Source organism: Haemaphysalis longicornis, unplaced genomic scaffold (assembly GCF_048455015.1).
Source record: "Haemaphysalis longicornis isolate Haplotype H1 unplaced genomic scaffold, Haemaphysalis longicornis Haplotype H1 scaffold_1, whole genome shotgun sequence".
Lineage (NCBI taxonomy): Eukaryota > Metazoa > Arthropoda > Arachnida > Ixodida > Ixodidae > Haemaphysalis > Haemaphysalis longicornis.
In genome coordinates, this window is record NW_027526203.1 from 396,713,456 (window position 1) to 396,726,576 (window position 13,121).

Consider the following 13,121-nt stretch of genomic DNA (forward strand, 5'->3'; position numbering starts at 1 on the left):
CGTATACGAAGAACGCGTTAAGTTGGCGGATAAGAAAGGTTGAAGGAGACGCGGGTTGGTGGCGCCGCTGTGGCCTTGATTGGGCCGCCGTACCAGGAGCTACGTTGCTTTGTCCCGCTGTTACAGTATGTTACGCTTCTTGTGCAGCCAGTGAGCGGAAGATATGAAGAGTTACGTCTAACGCATCTATTTAATGCGTGAGCTGGGAGACCGTACCCTTTTTGTTTCGGGTCTTCTATATATAATAATACAACGCTAAGAATTGAACAACGTTCTGGTATATCAAATTTTCACCATTGGTGTTCGAGGAATGATTGCTTTTGAGGAAAAAAGTGTGTTTGAAGTAATTACCAAAGTTTGCACTGCTCTGGTCACGTGTATCTAAATGTGAATCATATTTAGGCCGCGTGAGATATGACGAAACATTTCGCAGCGAAATATCCCGAATATACCTCATTTTCTAATTCACTAGAGGTTATTTCTAAAATTTAAATCAGGTCTGTACTTAATAAACGCTCAAATAAGTACATTTAAGAACATCTGGTTTTGTAATCATTTTTTAACATCGCTGTCCTCAAATAAGACAACACCAGCTGGGACGGCTCATATATAGCAAATAAGGTCTGCAGTGAGCTCGCGCATCCCTATAGGCGAAAATGACGCTGTAAGGTTCGAGCGCGGAGAACCTTGCAGACGCCAGGTCAGAGGTCCCAATTTCTATAGCACTAGGCTGGTATTAATAGATGCTATCGACACCATAGCAGCGGCTCTTTAGGTATGGTTCGCATTCATAAACAGGCATGCAAAAAATATTGTGCTACGTAATTAAACTTCGCGAAAGTTTCGGATCCTCCCTCAAACTATCAAATTTGAGGTCGCTTTTTTACAGCTATGGCTACTTCCGTACTAGACACACGGTGATTCTCATTTCGGACAGAGGCTCATTAAGACATAAACGATTTATTGTTACGATCGCGAGCGGCCGCGGCTAGAAAGGCGTGGCGACAAAACTAAAACAGTTCGCCGAAAAGGGCACGAATTGCACCGCGCAGCAGCTGACGGGGCCGTCCTTGTGATTTTACGGCCCGGAACCCAGGCTGCATTCCCTTTGTGCTCCCGAAGAACGAGCCGGAAATGTTCTTCCCATTGTGTGGGGATGTCGATCATTCGACCCCTCCATTTCACGTGCATTGCCTGATAAGCGAAGCAGGAATTTTCCGTTGCCTGGCCTGTGTCACCCGTGCACATCACAAACTGAACATTTCAAAACAAAGCGGCTCATTTTACACCGATGAAAGAAGGCTTGTCGCGACTCGATCTAACGCCCACACGCAGCTCTTTGCTTCGTTTTTTTTATGCCATCCTCTTGGGTGGGCCTTGCTATGGAGCTGAGCTTCAAAGACTTAGGAATTATTAAACACATGTGACAAAATTTACGGATAAATATGATTGGAACAAATGACAAACGCAAAAAAGTAACTCCCCTCCCCCTCCTCGCAGTAAACGGTGTGGTTGTCTTTTCTTGAATCTTTACAAATAACAACTATATCAACGACATCAGCAGCCACGGCTACTTTTGGCGTTTCTTTTTGTGTGTGTGTGTTGGCACATGTAGGCCTTTGGGGGAGCGATATTTCGAAGGGGCCCTGCAGTAAGGCTGATAACCACTTTCTCTGTTTCTTCCGTGCCGCGAGGGACGGCGAAAGCTATCACCAGCACAGAGCGGCACTGCGTGATTGGCTCCTTGCAGAAGATGCCTTATTTTTAGGGCTGGGTGTCGATTAAAAATTTTAATCCCATTAGTGGGCAGACATTTTTCTATTAATTGATCGGTTAATTGGTTGGTGCAGTTTATAGAACGAATAAACCGAAGATACTACGAGATTTAGAGCTAGAAGTCCCCCCCCCCCCTCTTTCGCTATCGGGTTATCAACATGAAGCAGTCGAAATCACATATATTCTCGCATTTTAAGGCAATGTGGGGGGTGTATGGGGTGTTCACGGTCAGCAGGTTGACTAAACGACCCTAGCGTGGTATCGATGCCGTGAGAACGGCGCTATTTCTCGAAGGAGCGAGGCCGGCGCCTCTAGTCATCGTTGCCACCATGCGGTTGCGGTTCTAACCATGGTATTATAAGAACAGGTTGTTGCTGTGTACGGCGAGGCCCTAAAACAACCGTACGCAAAGTTGTGTGGTGCTTGATATTTGGTCTAGAGAGATCACTTGAGTTGAACTGATTAACGGACCAAAATTTTAATCGAGATTAATGCATTAATCGATTAATCGGTAGGTTAATCGATCAATCGCCCATCACTAATTTTTTGGGTCTCTTCTTTGCATTGATTGCATTTTTTTAAAGCGGATGTCGAATTATCTCTTATTCCTGCAACTGAAAGGGAGCTACCGGCAAATAGCGGCGATTACGTTACATTATTCCACAAATAATTGCCAACCCCTGAAGAACCCGAGAAATAAGAAAACAGCATTGGTGGATAGTTTCTTAGTTATGATACCTGCACACTTAGAGCAGCAATATTTGGCTCGAGTATTTCATGACCACGATTATATAAAGACTGGACGTGTTAATTGGTCATGTTCTAAAGGCGTTCCATTTTGCACCTGATCCTCGGGTTTTTAAGGGGCACACGCATCAGCGACTCCTGGTGATTTTCTGCGCATAGCGGCAAAAAGGTGTTGATCGGGGGAGCAATTGCCGGCATACCAAACAAGGCTAGGTCCATCCGTTAATAAACATCATCACCACTACAACTGAAGGCATTTCAGGTGTTCACAGAGAGAGAGAGAGAGAGAGAGAGAGAGAGAGAGAGAGAGAGAGAGAGAGAGAGAGAGAGAGCTTTATTTGCCCAGAAGTAGCGAGCTTGGACTCTCTTCTTTGCCGCGTTAGTCAGCCAGGAGGTCTTGGTCCCTGGCGGCTTCTTCGGCCATCTGGACAAGGCGTAGCTGCGTTAGAGGATCAGAGCTCCGCAGCAGGGTTTCCCAGTGCTCTAGGTGTTTGATATCTATGGGGGGTAGAGGGGTCTTGCTCCGTGGTTTTCTTTGGCATTTCCACATAATGTGCGTGAGGAAGTCTAAAGAAGCGCTGCATAGGACCTATAAATAGATTACAGTGCCAAGAAACGAATGTTTTCCTAAAATAAAATAAATGGCTTTAAATAACTGGTAAAATACTACCATTAGGTATACGGTTTGCTTCCGTTGCTGTTTACCCGGTTATTTTGGGGGATATGATGCTCATTTAAGCACCTATACGCTATAGTACCTGAACGATCTGTCACTGTCTTCATACTTCAAACAAGTACAGAATTCTTGTTCTCGAACCGGCGTTTACGCCACGGGATCCGATATCCAGTCTTCGATGGACCACACATGTATGGGCTCGTCGATGGCTGCGCAAAAATGTACAGAGCGCTCCAAAATGATTGTTCACTGCCAGTGCACTTGGTCAGTTTCAACCAATTATTACGCCATATTACGCGCAAACGGCTGCGTGCAGAATAAGTAAATGCGAGCATCCTACAGTACAAGACAAACGTGAACCGGCATTGTGAACCATTAAGGCCAGCATAAGGACGTAAACTGCACATTCATGTCAGATTAAATGTTTGTTAAATTTAATATTTCTTTGTGAAATTAGGTTCAACATTGAGGGGTTTCTTCCACAAGGCAGAAAATAAATGAAGTCTTGTTGCCTATATTAACTTGTACAGAGCTTCGTTCTGATGTGGAGAGAAAAAAAACGCTGGTATAAGAGTGTACGGAAATCTCATCCTTGTCTGACATTCCGGAGGGGAAAAAAATGGTAGCGGCAGTTGGTGCTCTGCCAATATAATTCCCCTTGTATCTCTGAGCATAGTTGGGCTAAGAGATGTTTTCTGGGACAGATATGGTTTGGAAATGGTGCATTTAGCGTCCGAGCTAATTGGCCAGAATATGTGCCCCCGGTATGCTCTGTGTACGAAATGTAAAAGCTTCTCGCCGAGTGGTCGCCTGAAACCCCAGCCGCAGATCTGTAAAATAACAACAACAAAAAGATGAGAACAAAACCATTGCGTATAGCTGAGGAGGAACGCATTTCGCTTCTTGACCATTCAGCCATGCGCATAGCAGTGACGACGACAATAATAATCCTCTTTTGCGCACTCATAGCACTGGTATTCTCCGAAACATTTGCTTTTAAAAACTTCTTAGGTGTGTCGGGTTTGAGAAACGAACTGTATTTATGTTGGCGCTTTATTCACATCGATGAATGAAACATGCGTGTCTCTTTCAAATCTATAGGAGCTTTGGGTGTGGACTCTTGTTGAAATAGGGAGCCCCATTTTCTGTAATCCTCGAGAAAATTTTTCTGATGGCGCAATAGTTGTGGAAGGTTGTGTAGACGTGTTTTTTCTGAAAAATCACCTCCCAAGGTCGCCTGTGCTAGCTGTATGAAACGTAAAAGATTCATTAGTTAATACGTACGTTCATGTGCCACCAAATGCGGATACAAGGTGCCCTAAATCATCGCCATGCAAAATAAAAAAGAGAGCAAAAGTTAAATTATTTGATTTTTAAGAGATGTCTTCATGCATGGCGCCAGCACGGCATCATAAACCACTGTATACGCGTGAGCAGCCGACAGTTGTTGTTTCACCGCCAGCGGTCGAGCCCGAGCACAGGGAAGTTGCACTAAGCCTGCCACGAGTGTGTTACGCCCGCGATAAGCGCACCGTCAAAGACGGGCGTACGTTTCCGTTTCCGGCTTCAGAAATTTCGAATACCCGCAACTTATCGACACAGCGTGTGGGCGAGTGCAAGACAGGTCCCGTGCATAAGCTCCGTACAGCTGGTAAGAGCTTCACTACGCATACAGCCGCCACAACAAGTTTTTCATTTGTGCGGAAAGGTTTTTCACCCGGTGTTTTGTTGCGGTGCTAACTAAATCGAGGGGTGCGTCCGATGTGCCAAATGTACAAAGTAATTCCGTTTTTAAGTAAATAACTCCCTTATATTGAGTGTGTGTGCTACGCCTATGCAAAAACGTCTAGATGTCTGATGGCTGGCCATTGATTCAGGTGTCTGCACATGCATTCCTGAAAGAGGTAGCGCGCATGGCGTCATCAAACCCACATGAAGTCAATGGATAAATTAACTATAGGCTGAGAAATGTTTACCACACACTATATGGAAATACTGCGTGTACGTCCTTTGCGTATACGAAAATGTAACGTGGCGTGGCGCGTGATGTAAACTTTTGATCACAGTCATCCAAGGAAGCTGGTGCCGGCCAGATAATTCTCGCAAGGTTCCCCCCTCTGTTATATTCATGCCATTATCCCAACCATGAGCCCCATTTGATTGTTCATGAAAAGCGAGACTAATGAGAAAAATTGTGCGTGAAATAGTTTTTCAAGGGTCAGTTCCCCAATTTAACGAGTACAAACTGAAAGAGACAAGTAAGCGAATTTCTTGTTTGTGTCTGCATCTTGAACTTCAACCCTTCCTTTCACTGTTCTTTGCAATTCTAAAGCCTCAATTTACTCACTAAAGTAGACAAAGAAAACGCCATGTGCCATTTGCGGCCGTCGCAAGAACTACAACGCGACACCACTCTATTGATTGAGATGGGGTATGGCGCTCCCTCAGTCCTTAAAGCTTTGATTTTTCAAACATTTGTTGGTCACTACTGACGTTTTTCTGGTTCGTGGACATTTTGAGCAGGTTAACCACGCTAGCAATGAACTGGCTAAATGCTCCCTTGCGTATTTGTCTGTGCTTAAATTGTACGAAATAACTCAGAACGGAAACGACCCATATTGGCCTTTAACTCAATAAAGTAATGGGGCAATTTTTATAATTGTGGCCTTTTAATGTCGCTTACGTCTCATAGGCACGACAAACCATACGCGGGTTGGCGGAGTTTTACAACGTTGCGGAGGGTTGTGAAAGTGCTGCGTTTATTGAAACCAGCAGAGTACACAGAGCACGAGGAGGGTACTATGGCGGTGGTTCCTATTTCCGAACGTCATCTGAAGTATAGCGCAGCATATGGAGAGCGTGTCATCTTCCCTTTTGGCCGGCCCTAAGGAACCCTCGACCTTCCGAATTTCGTACCTCTCCAAAGATAGGTCTAGAGCCACCTCTGGTTTGAACGAGCCTATTCGTACAGCTTAGGAAGTATTCGCCTCGCATGTAACTAATCTGACTGAGAAGCTTTTCTTCTGTTGTCTTTTCTATAATAGCGTGAAAGTCCGAAAAGGTATGTCTTGTGGAAAGAATATGGCACACTTGAGTCCAGAGTGGCACGATAGACATGATACTAAACGTTGTGACGAGCAGGGAACTAGAATGGTGGCTAGGCAAGTCCAATTGTTTTGTTTCTTGATGTGACGTACATACGTGGGCTTACAACACTTCAAATCAAGCCGCGGTGTGCTGCACGGTTTGGTGCGCTTTGGCTGTATGCAGAACCCAAACCGTTCAATCTGCACTTTGGCGTGAGATGTGCCGTCTGATGTCCTTTGGCAAAGTCATGGCCAAACTTGTCCCATTGCGTGGAAGCATGCAACATGGGAGCGTCCGACACTCCTCAATCTTGCTATGTCGGCAGCTTCGCGCAGTTCCCACAACCACTTTACAGAAACCATGATATTTGTGTGCTTCTAGGTAGAGGGAAGTTACTAACTCGTCGCTAAAATGGCGGCTCAGTCTTGATTTGATACAACGGTTATCGCTAGACATAGGGATATCATCATTCTTATCAACAGCCTACATAGGTCTACTGCAGGACGAACGTGTTTCCCATTGCCCTCCAGCCGCTCCCGTCCTGCGTTGCTCGAGTCCATTCTTTGCCTCCGAATTTCCTTATTTAGTCCCTCGATCGAGTTATTGGCCTCGCCCTTCTTCTAGAGCCGTCCCTCAGTATCCACTCTGTTGCCTTGGTGGTGCACCGGTTGTCATACATGGCCAGCCTAAGTTCATTTCTTTTCGTTTATTGGGATATCATCTACTCGGGTTTGTCCTGAACCAGGAAGCTCGTCTCGTGTACCTTAGTGTTACTCCTATGTAGACCTTTACCAATAGAAAAATGTTTCTTTTATATTTTTTTAGATGTACACGCTATTATGCCTTGCTCTCGATTTAGATGGTGACGACAGCAGGTTGTGCGTGTAACGAAACAATTTTCTGAGTGTTGTGCTTGACCTTAGCCACTGCTCGAAGGCCCACTTAGACACGGCCGACAGTATACGGCTCAGTTGAAACAGGCCGCGTGTGGTTCTGACGCGCCTGCAGGCAGCCGGCAAGCGCTGAGGGAGGCAGGCACGTCGTGCGGCGGCGGGCATGCTGGAAGCGAGCAGCGCGTGTCCGCTGGGCGACTTGGGCAAAGTGGTGAAGCTCGAGGAGTGGGCCGCGGCCGCGACCCCGGGCGCCTACCGCTACCCGCACCACCACCACCTGCACCACCACGCGCCACCGCAGGCGGGCCCCGCGCCGGCCGGACACCGCCAGGTGGGCCGCTATGCCGCGGCATCGGCCGTCCCCGGAGAAGCCACGCTCAAGGGCTCCCCGGGGCCCGTGGACTCCTCGCTGCTGGCCACCTTCAGGGACAGGTGAGTAGGCTATAAATTTTTTCACAGCGGCCGCCAGTGAGATGGAATCTCGAGAGGCAATGCGATGATGCGAAGAGAGTCAGCCCCCTCCCATTTGGGCTGCTACCTTCGGCCGAACAGCGCCATCAGAAACACCGCATAAAAAATGAAGTCGTCGGGTACCCTGGCGAGTGTGGCTACTGTGGCCGTCCGCAGTCCGGCCGCGTCCTCAGTCAACAGATGCCTCCCCCCCCCCCCCCAAAAAAAAAAAAATAAATAAATAAAGAGGCTCGAGAGTCCAGAATGCCAGTGTTGAAGCACTGAGTAGTAGTGTGCAACGTCAAATATGCTGCAATGTTGCAATGAATGGTCATCAAAAAATCAGAGATCAACTTCTCCGTGCCTCTATGTTCTTCCGCGTGAGCCAACACGTTCCTGGATTCGCCTCCGCCCAGCGCAACCGCCCAGCCGCAATAGCAGCCATAGCAGAGAGCCTCGTTGGTGCTGCAGCCAGGAACCGGTTCTGATTGGTTGGTGGGCCGCAGGTACTTGGGCGCGTCGGCGCCTCCCTTCGGGAGCATGGGCCCGTTCCTGGGTCCGCCGCCGCCGGCCCCCTTCCTGGGCTCAGCAGCCGAGTCCGCGGCGGTCAAGGGGACCTCCGAGGCGGCCAGGAGGACAGCGGGCCGCGGGTCGAGCTCTGCCAGCCCCGCCAGCCCCGCCGGAGGATCGCTGGCGCCTCCACCAGCCACTAGGCCCGCTCCACCGCTGGCTACATCGGCGGCCGACAAACGCTCCTTCGCAGCCAACGACCCGCCGTCCGGTGAGCGGGGCAGCAGCTCATATACACAGCGTGGTCCGTATACCGTAGCTATTTGACGCACTGGGCGTGCAAGACTGCGATTAATAGGCGTCGCCGCTTAGCAAATCGGCATTGTTCACTGTTATGAGCTCTACGTCCGCCCCAGCGCCCGCAACATTGACAAATCTATAAAACGGCTATAGGCACACGCCTTTTTTTCGTAGCCCAACACCGTTGGTTATCATTGAAGTTGCTCTGAACGCGCACAGCGGTTAGTATTACATGCCGTTCGAAAAAAGCAGCTTACAACTGATGTAGTACAGGTTTCGGAACACGGTTGCGTGCGTTCTTGCGTGCGCGTGAAGTTATCTGAAAATATCTTTAGGCTTCATTATTTTTAGCAAGAAAACTAAGCTCACTCAAAGTGCAAAAGAAAAACCCGAAAATATAGCGAGGCCATAAGTTTCTCCGTTGTGGGTAACCGAACGTGTGCGTATCATACATAGAAGAGCCAAAGCACAAGAAAACTTTTCACTTCCTTATTCACCAGCTTCATTTGATTGTAAACCCCGCAATCATTCAACCTCGCATTTGTATCGCAAGCATGTTTGATTATGCCCTTTTATTCCCTCTTTTCCCACAATAACGACACCACTGGAAAGTAAAACAAGAGAACTAAGTTTTAGGAGTACTTATTAATACTATTATTGCTTCAGAAATGCACCAATAGAACCGTTGCTACTACTATAAAAATACCACTGCTAAGCTGCACAACGATTACGCTCCACATTACTGTGCTGTGCACTGTAATGTGCGGTGGACGAAATGTCTGCACGAGTGCCTTACATGAAGCATTTTGCCGCTTTAGAGCCAAAAAAAAAAAAAAAGGCAATGTTCACACGTATACTCACCGACGTTATTCTGAACCATGCTCGGTCCGCAATTATGAGATGGGGCCAATAAGTAACAATCATTGATTGTATCAAAAGGGTGCGGTCGTCGCACTTTATAGACATAACTGCACCCCACCATTATAGCTCGCATTAGGAAAGGATAGAATTTTAGTGCGGATATTTTATCTTCGTGTGGCAACTGCTGCTTGCAGCGGTTTCATGTGATATGCTCACCACTCCGCGGGAGAAAACTTTTCAAATTCTTTTGATATTCGGTCGCAATCACCAAATATCAGTTCTTCAAATAAAAAAAAGTTTGAGTTGTGTTTCGGATGCACTTCCCAAGCCAGTAAGTAAAACGCTCACGGGCTACAAAAATTCCTCGGGGGACTTCGTATGCTCACGTGTTTTGAATGCGACAGCCTGGCGATACCCACTTCCTTACGGCTGCATCGTATTTGCGCCACTTTCTCCACTTTCGCTTCTTTGTCTTTTCGCGGGAATTACTTCTACCAGGTAATCGAATAGCTGCTTTGCGCAACTCACATATAGACGCCGCAAGCGTGCTCTCATACTGCTGCTCCGACCGTGCCCCTAAACGGAACGCGATGACGCAGATAACGGTATTTTTTTTTTCACCCGCAAAGCACCTGTGCGAACGCGTAAAAAAGAAAATCGTTCGATCTCTGTTGCAGTAAGCCTCTGTAAGCCACAGCGGCAAATCACGGTCGCTGCGCTCAAAGTCATTCGGGCCGGGGCTCTCCCTTTTTTTTCCCCTCGATTACGATGGCTCATAAATTCAGCGAAACGACCGCACCCATCGAACGGGGCACAAAGGTCGCGTACGCCCGCGTGCTGCCCGCGTTACGTGCGCCGCCGACGCCAGGTGCCTCTGTCAACCTGCCCCAGGCGTCACGCGATAGGTCGCCGCGTCTATATGCCTCGACGCGACGGCAACAAATGTAGACGATGCCTTCGCCGCTACCGGGCGCCCTGGCTTCGCTTTCTACCTGCGCCGTCGCTTCCGTCGCGTCACGCGACGACCTCCAGCGATCGACAAAGGTGTACCAACCAAATTTACCTCCCAGCTCCCTCCTCCCTTCGTTCCTCCGCCAAGTTCAAACGCACCCCCGCACGTGTTTATCGAGCGGGGTCATCGGAAGGCCAGGTGAAAAACGCCCGGTGGCAACGCGGCACCCACCTCGCTTCCATTAATAACGTGACTCGAAGCGCACATCACTCTCGTGCAGAGCCGCGTGACGCGCGCCTCTGTCGTGTCTTCCCTGCGTTGTTTTGTGGCTTCACTCTCTGTCCCCGTGGGCACTGCGCCACTGCGGGGACTCGCAGCCTCCCGTGCTCTCCGTTCCCTCCCGTCCTCCCTGCTTCCCCCGCAAGGTCTTATCGTGTTGAGCGGAAATTGTCGACCTGCTTGCATTCATCACCTGCACCAAATCCTGCCTCCAAATAGCAAATACCCCGTGAATAAACGTGCTTTCTTTTTACAGCGTCAGTTTTCGAACATTCCAGGTATACAGTGAGGGAGCTCCTTAAAAAATGACAGTTTCCTTTTTTTGGGGTCCATAAGATGCCTTCAGCAGCGCCGAACCCATCTTCAAATGCTTTTTCTTTTGCCTGCGCACGCGCCCACGGACACAGTTAGCGCAGGTATGAAAAACAAAATCTGTGTGTCGCAAGTATAGCTGCAGTGAACCGAGGCCTGGCCCACTACTTCAGAAGCCAAAATCTATCAGCTCCGCATGAGTATTCGTTGATAAGGTTGTAATTGTGTTTTTTTTTTGTACATGTTTTGTGGCATGCTATGAGGTCTATGGTAAAGAATAAAAAAACTCGCTCTGGCTTGTAGATTTTGGCGCAGCTGGAAATAGTAGCGCGGTTTGCTTTAATTAAAAAAAAATAGCAGTTTCCCTTTTATTGACTTTCTCTAGGAAAGGTCAGTGGCCGTTTTTTCACGCATGTACTTCGCGAAAAAGGAAACCATTGTTCACAATAGGCTGAATTCAAGAAGAGGTTCCACTGTTCATGTCGAGCTGTTCGGCCGTGCTGCCGACTTCGGATTGCCGACTTACTTGTCCACTGAGGAAGTACAATGGCGGGACGTCATTCACCAGTTACAAAACCTGCGAACAAACGTGATAGGGGAATTCGAGCAGCCGTACTTTAATCTCCACTGCCCGCGACCGGCATGCCAGCGGAACCAACCTTGGGCCATGGGGATTGATTTGATGAGGCGCGCCGTAGTGGAGGGCTCCGGATTAATTTTGACAACCTGGGGATCTTTAACGTGCGCCGAAATGTCGTACACACGTGCGTTTTTGCTTTTCGCCTCCATCAGAAAGGCCACGGAGACCCACTAATTTTGGTGTCATTTCGTCCAGCTTTTTCAACAAATGTAGCAGATGCCTTCGCTGTTCGCCCGGTAGCGGTGAGAGGTTGACGGGCCCTCTGGCTTCTGTAAACTTCTGTAAGCCTTACAAAAGCTTACTTTTTAAAGCCTTACAGCGTGTGCTGTCCCTGATTACGACCAATTACACAAAGACCCTGCGCCAGCTAGACTTCTTACGCCGGCACTATGCGTGCGCGGACGTTCCATCCTCGCTCTATAACAGGTGTAACGCTGGCAGCGAAGGACATCGCCCTACCTGTCAAGGATCAGCATGTTGTAACAACAGAACTTTTCATAGATCCGATTCGAATTCCGCTTGTCGATACCGGCGTGACAATACCACGACAAGCACGGCTCTCCTCAACCGATGCGTTCAACAGACGTGCAACGGCTCGCACGAGAAGTCCAGCAGAATCCCGCTATGCTGACCTAACTAAATTTTAAAATGGGTGCTTATACCCAGGCCACCAGAGTGTCTCGGGCGACCCAGGTTTCTTTCCCAGGTTAGGACAACCGCCATCTATGGTCATCTCGCAATACGTCGCTGAGTCGCAAACCATTGTCAAGCAACGAATCTTCGACGAAAGCCCCTGAACAAACAGGATAATTTGAGTCTGCATCGTCCACATCAACAATGATTTCTGTCACTTTAAATCAAGCTTCGCGACTGATTATAGTGGTGCGAGAGGCTCGGCTCTGCAGCAAGCCCTTACTCGGCAAGACGAACGTCACGTTCCGCTGAGTTCTCGACTCGGCTGACAAAACATCGATTTTGCAACGCGCCCAACTTGCCCGTTTTACGCGTCTGCCAGCCAGCTTAAATGGCTTGGAATGTTGTGTAGGGTAAGACCAAGGAGGTTAAAAAAAATTAAGACGGGGCAAAATGAGACGCGGGGCAATTAAAACGCGATGATTTCATTTTGCCGCCCTCTATTGCTACTAAAGAAAGTAATTTTTCTTTGTTTATCTTTTCAGTGAAGAGAGAGAGAGAGAGAGCTCTTTATTAGCTGAAAGCAGAGAGGTTTGCCGGCATGTTCCCGCCTGCATGCTACTCTGCGGGGATGGGGAGAAGGGGGTAAAGGCCCTAAAAGAAGTAGGGCAGAAGAAAGATGGGAAAAGAAGAGATTAAAAGAAAAAGTGAACACGAAGCTTTGCGTGGTGACTTAAAAGTCCACACGATCTCACACGTAAAGTTCTAAATTGTCTCTGCATAGCCGATTTCGTGTAAATAGTCAAATAAAGCAACTAACACTTTTCTCTGGGACGATGGAGAGGGCCAGGGTCCAAGGAGACCTTTCAAAGATATAGATGCGTTGTTGGGGCACTCAATCTTTTCTGCGAGGTGAGTTCTTTCTTGGATGTATGCCGGACACTCTAGAAGGACGTGCTCTACTGTTTCGGGCAATCCACAATTATCGCAATAGGGGTTTGCAGT

General features: G+C 48.2%; 1 protein-coding gene and 1 long non-coding RNA gene across 4 annotated transcripts in view; one reads left to right on the plus strand and one right to left on the minus strand.

Moving 5' to 3' along the window:
- The window catches only part of LOC144155342 (uncharacterized), a 217,029-nt gene that overhangs the window by 17,913 nt on the left and 185,995 nt on the right, over nucleotides 1-13,121 (plus strand). For all 3 annotated transcript variants that reach the window (XM_077686707.1, XM_077686709.1, XM_077686708.1), the window contains exons 2-3: nucleotides 7,295-7,611; nucleotides 8,136-8,410. In XM_077686707.1, coding sequence (XP_077542833.1) covers nucleotides 7,343-7,611; nucleotides 8,136-8,410 — 544 coding nt within the window. In that variant the 5' untranslated portion in view covers nucleotides 7,295-7,342. The remainder of the gene's footprint in view (nucleotides 1-7,294; nucleotides 7,612-8,135; nucleotides 8,411-13,121) is intronic.
- Nucleotides 1-13,121, minus strand: part of LOC144155343 (uncharacterized) — a 65,023-nt gene that overhangs the window by 4,909 nt on the left and 46,993 nt on the right. The window contains exon 2 of the long non-coding RNA XR_013319557.1: nucleotides 3,282-3,408. This is a non-coding gene — a long non-coding RNA (uncharacterized LOC144155343). The remainder of the gene's footprint in view (nucleotides 1-3,281; nucleotides 3,409-13,121) is intronic.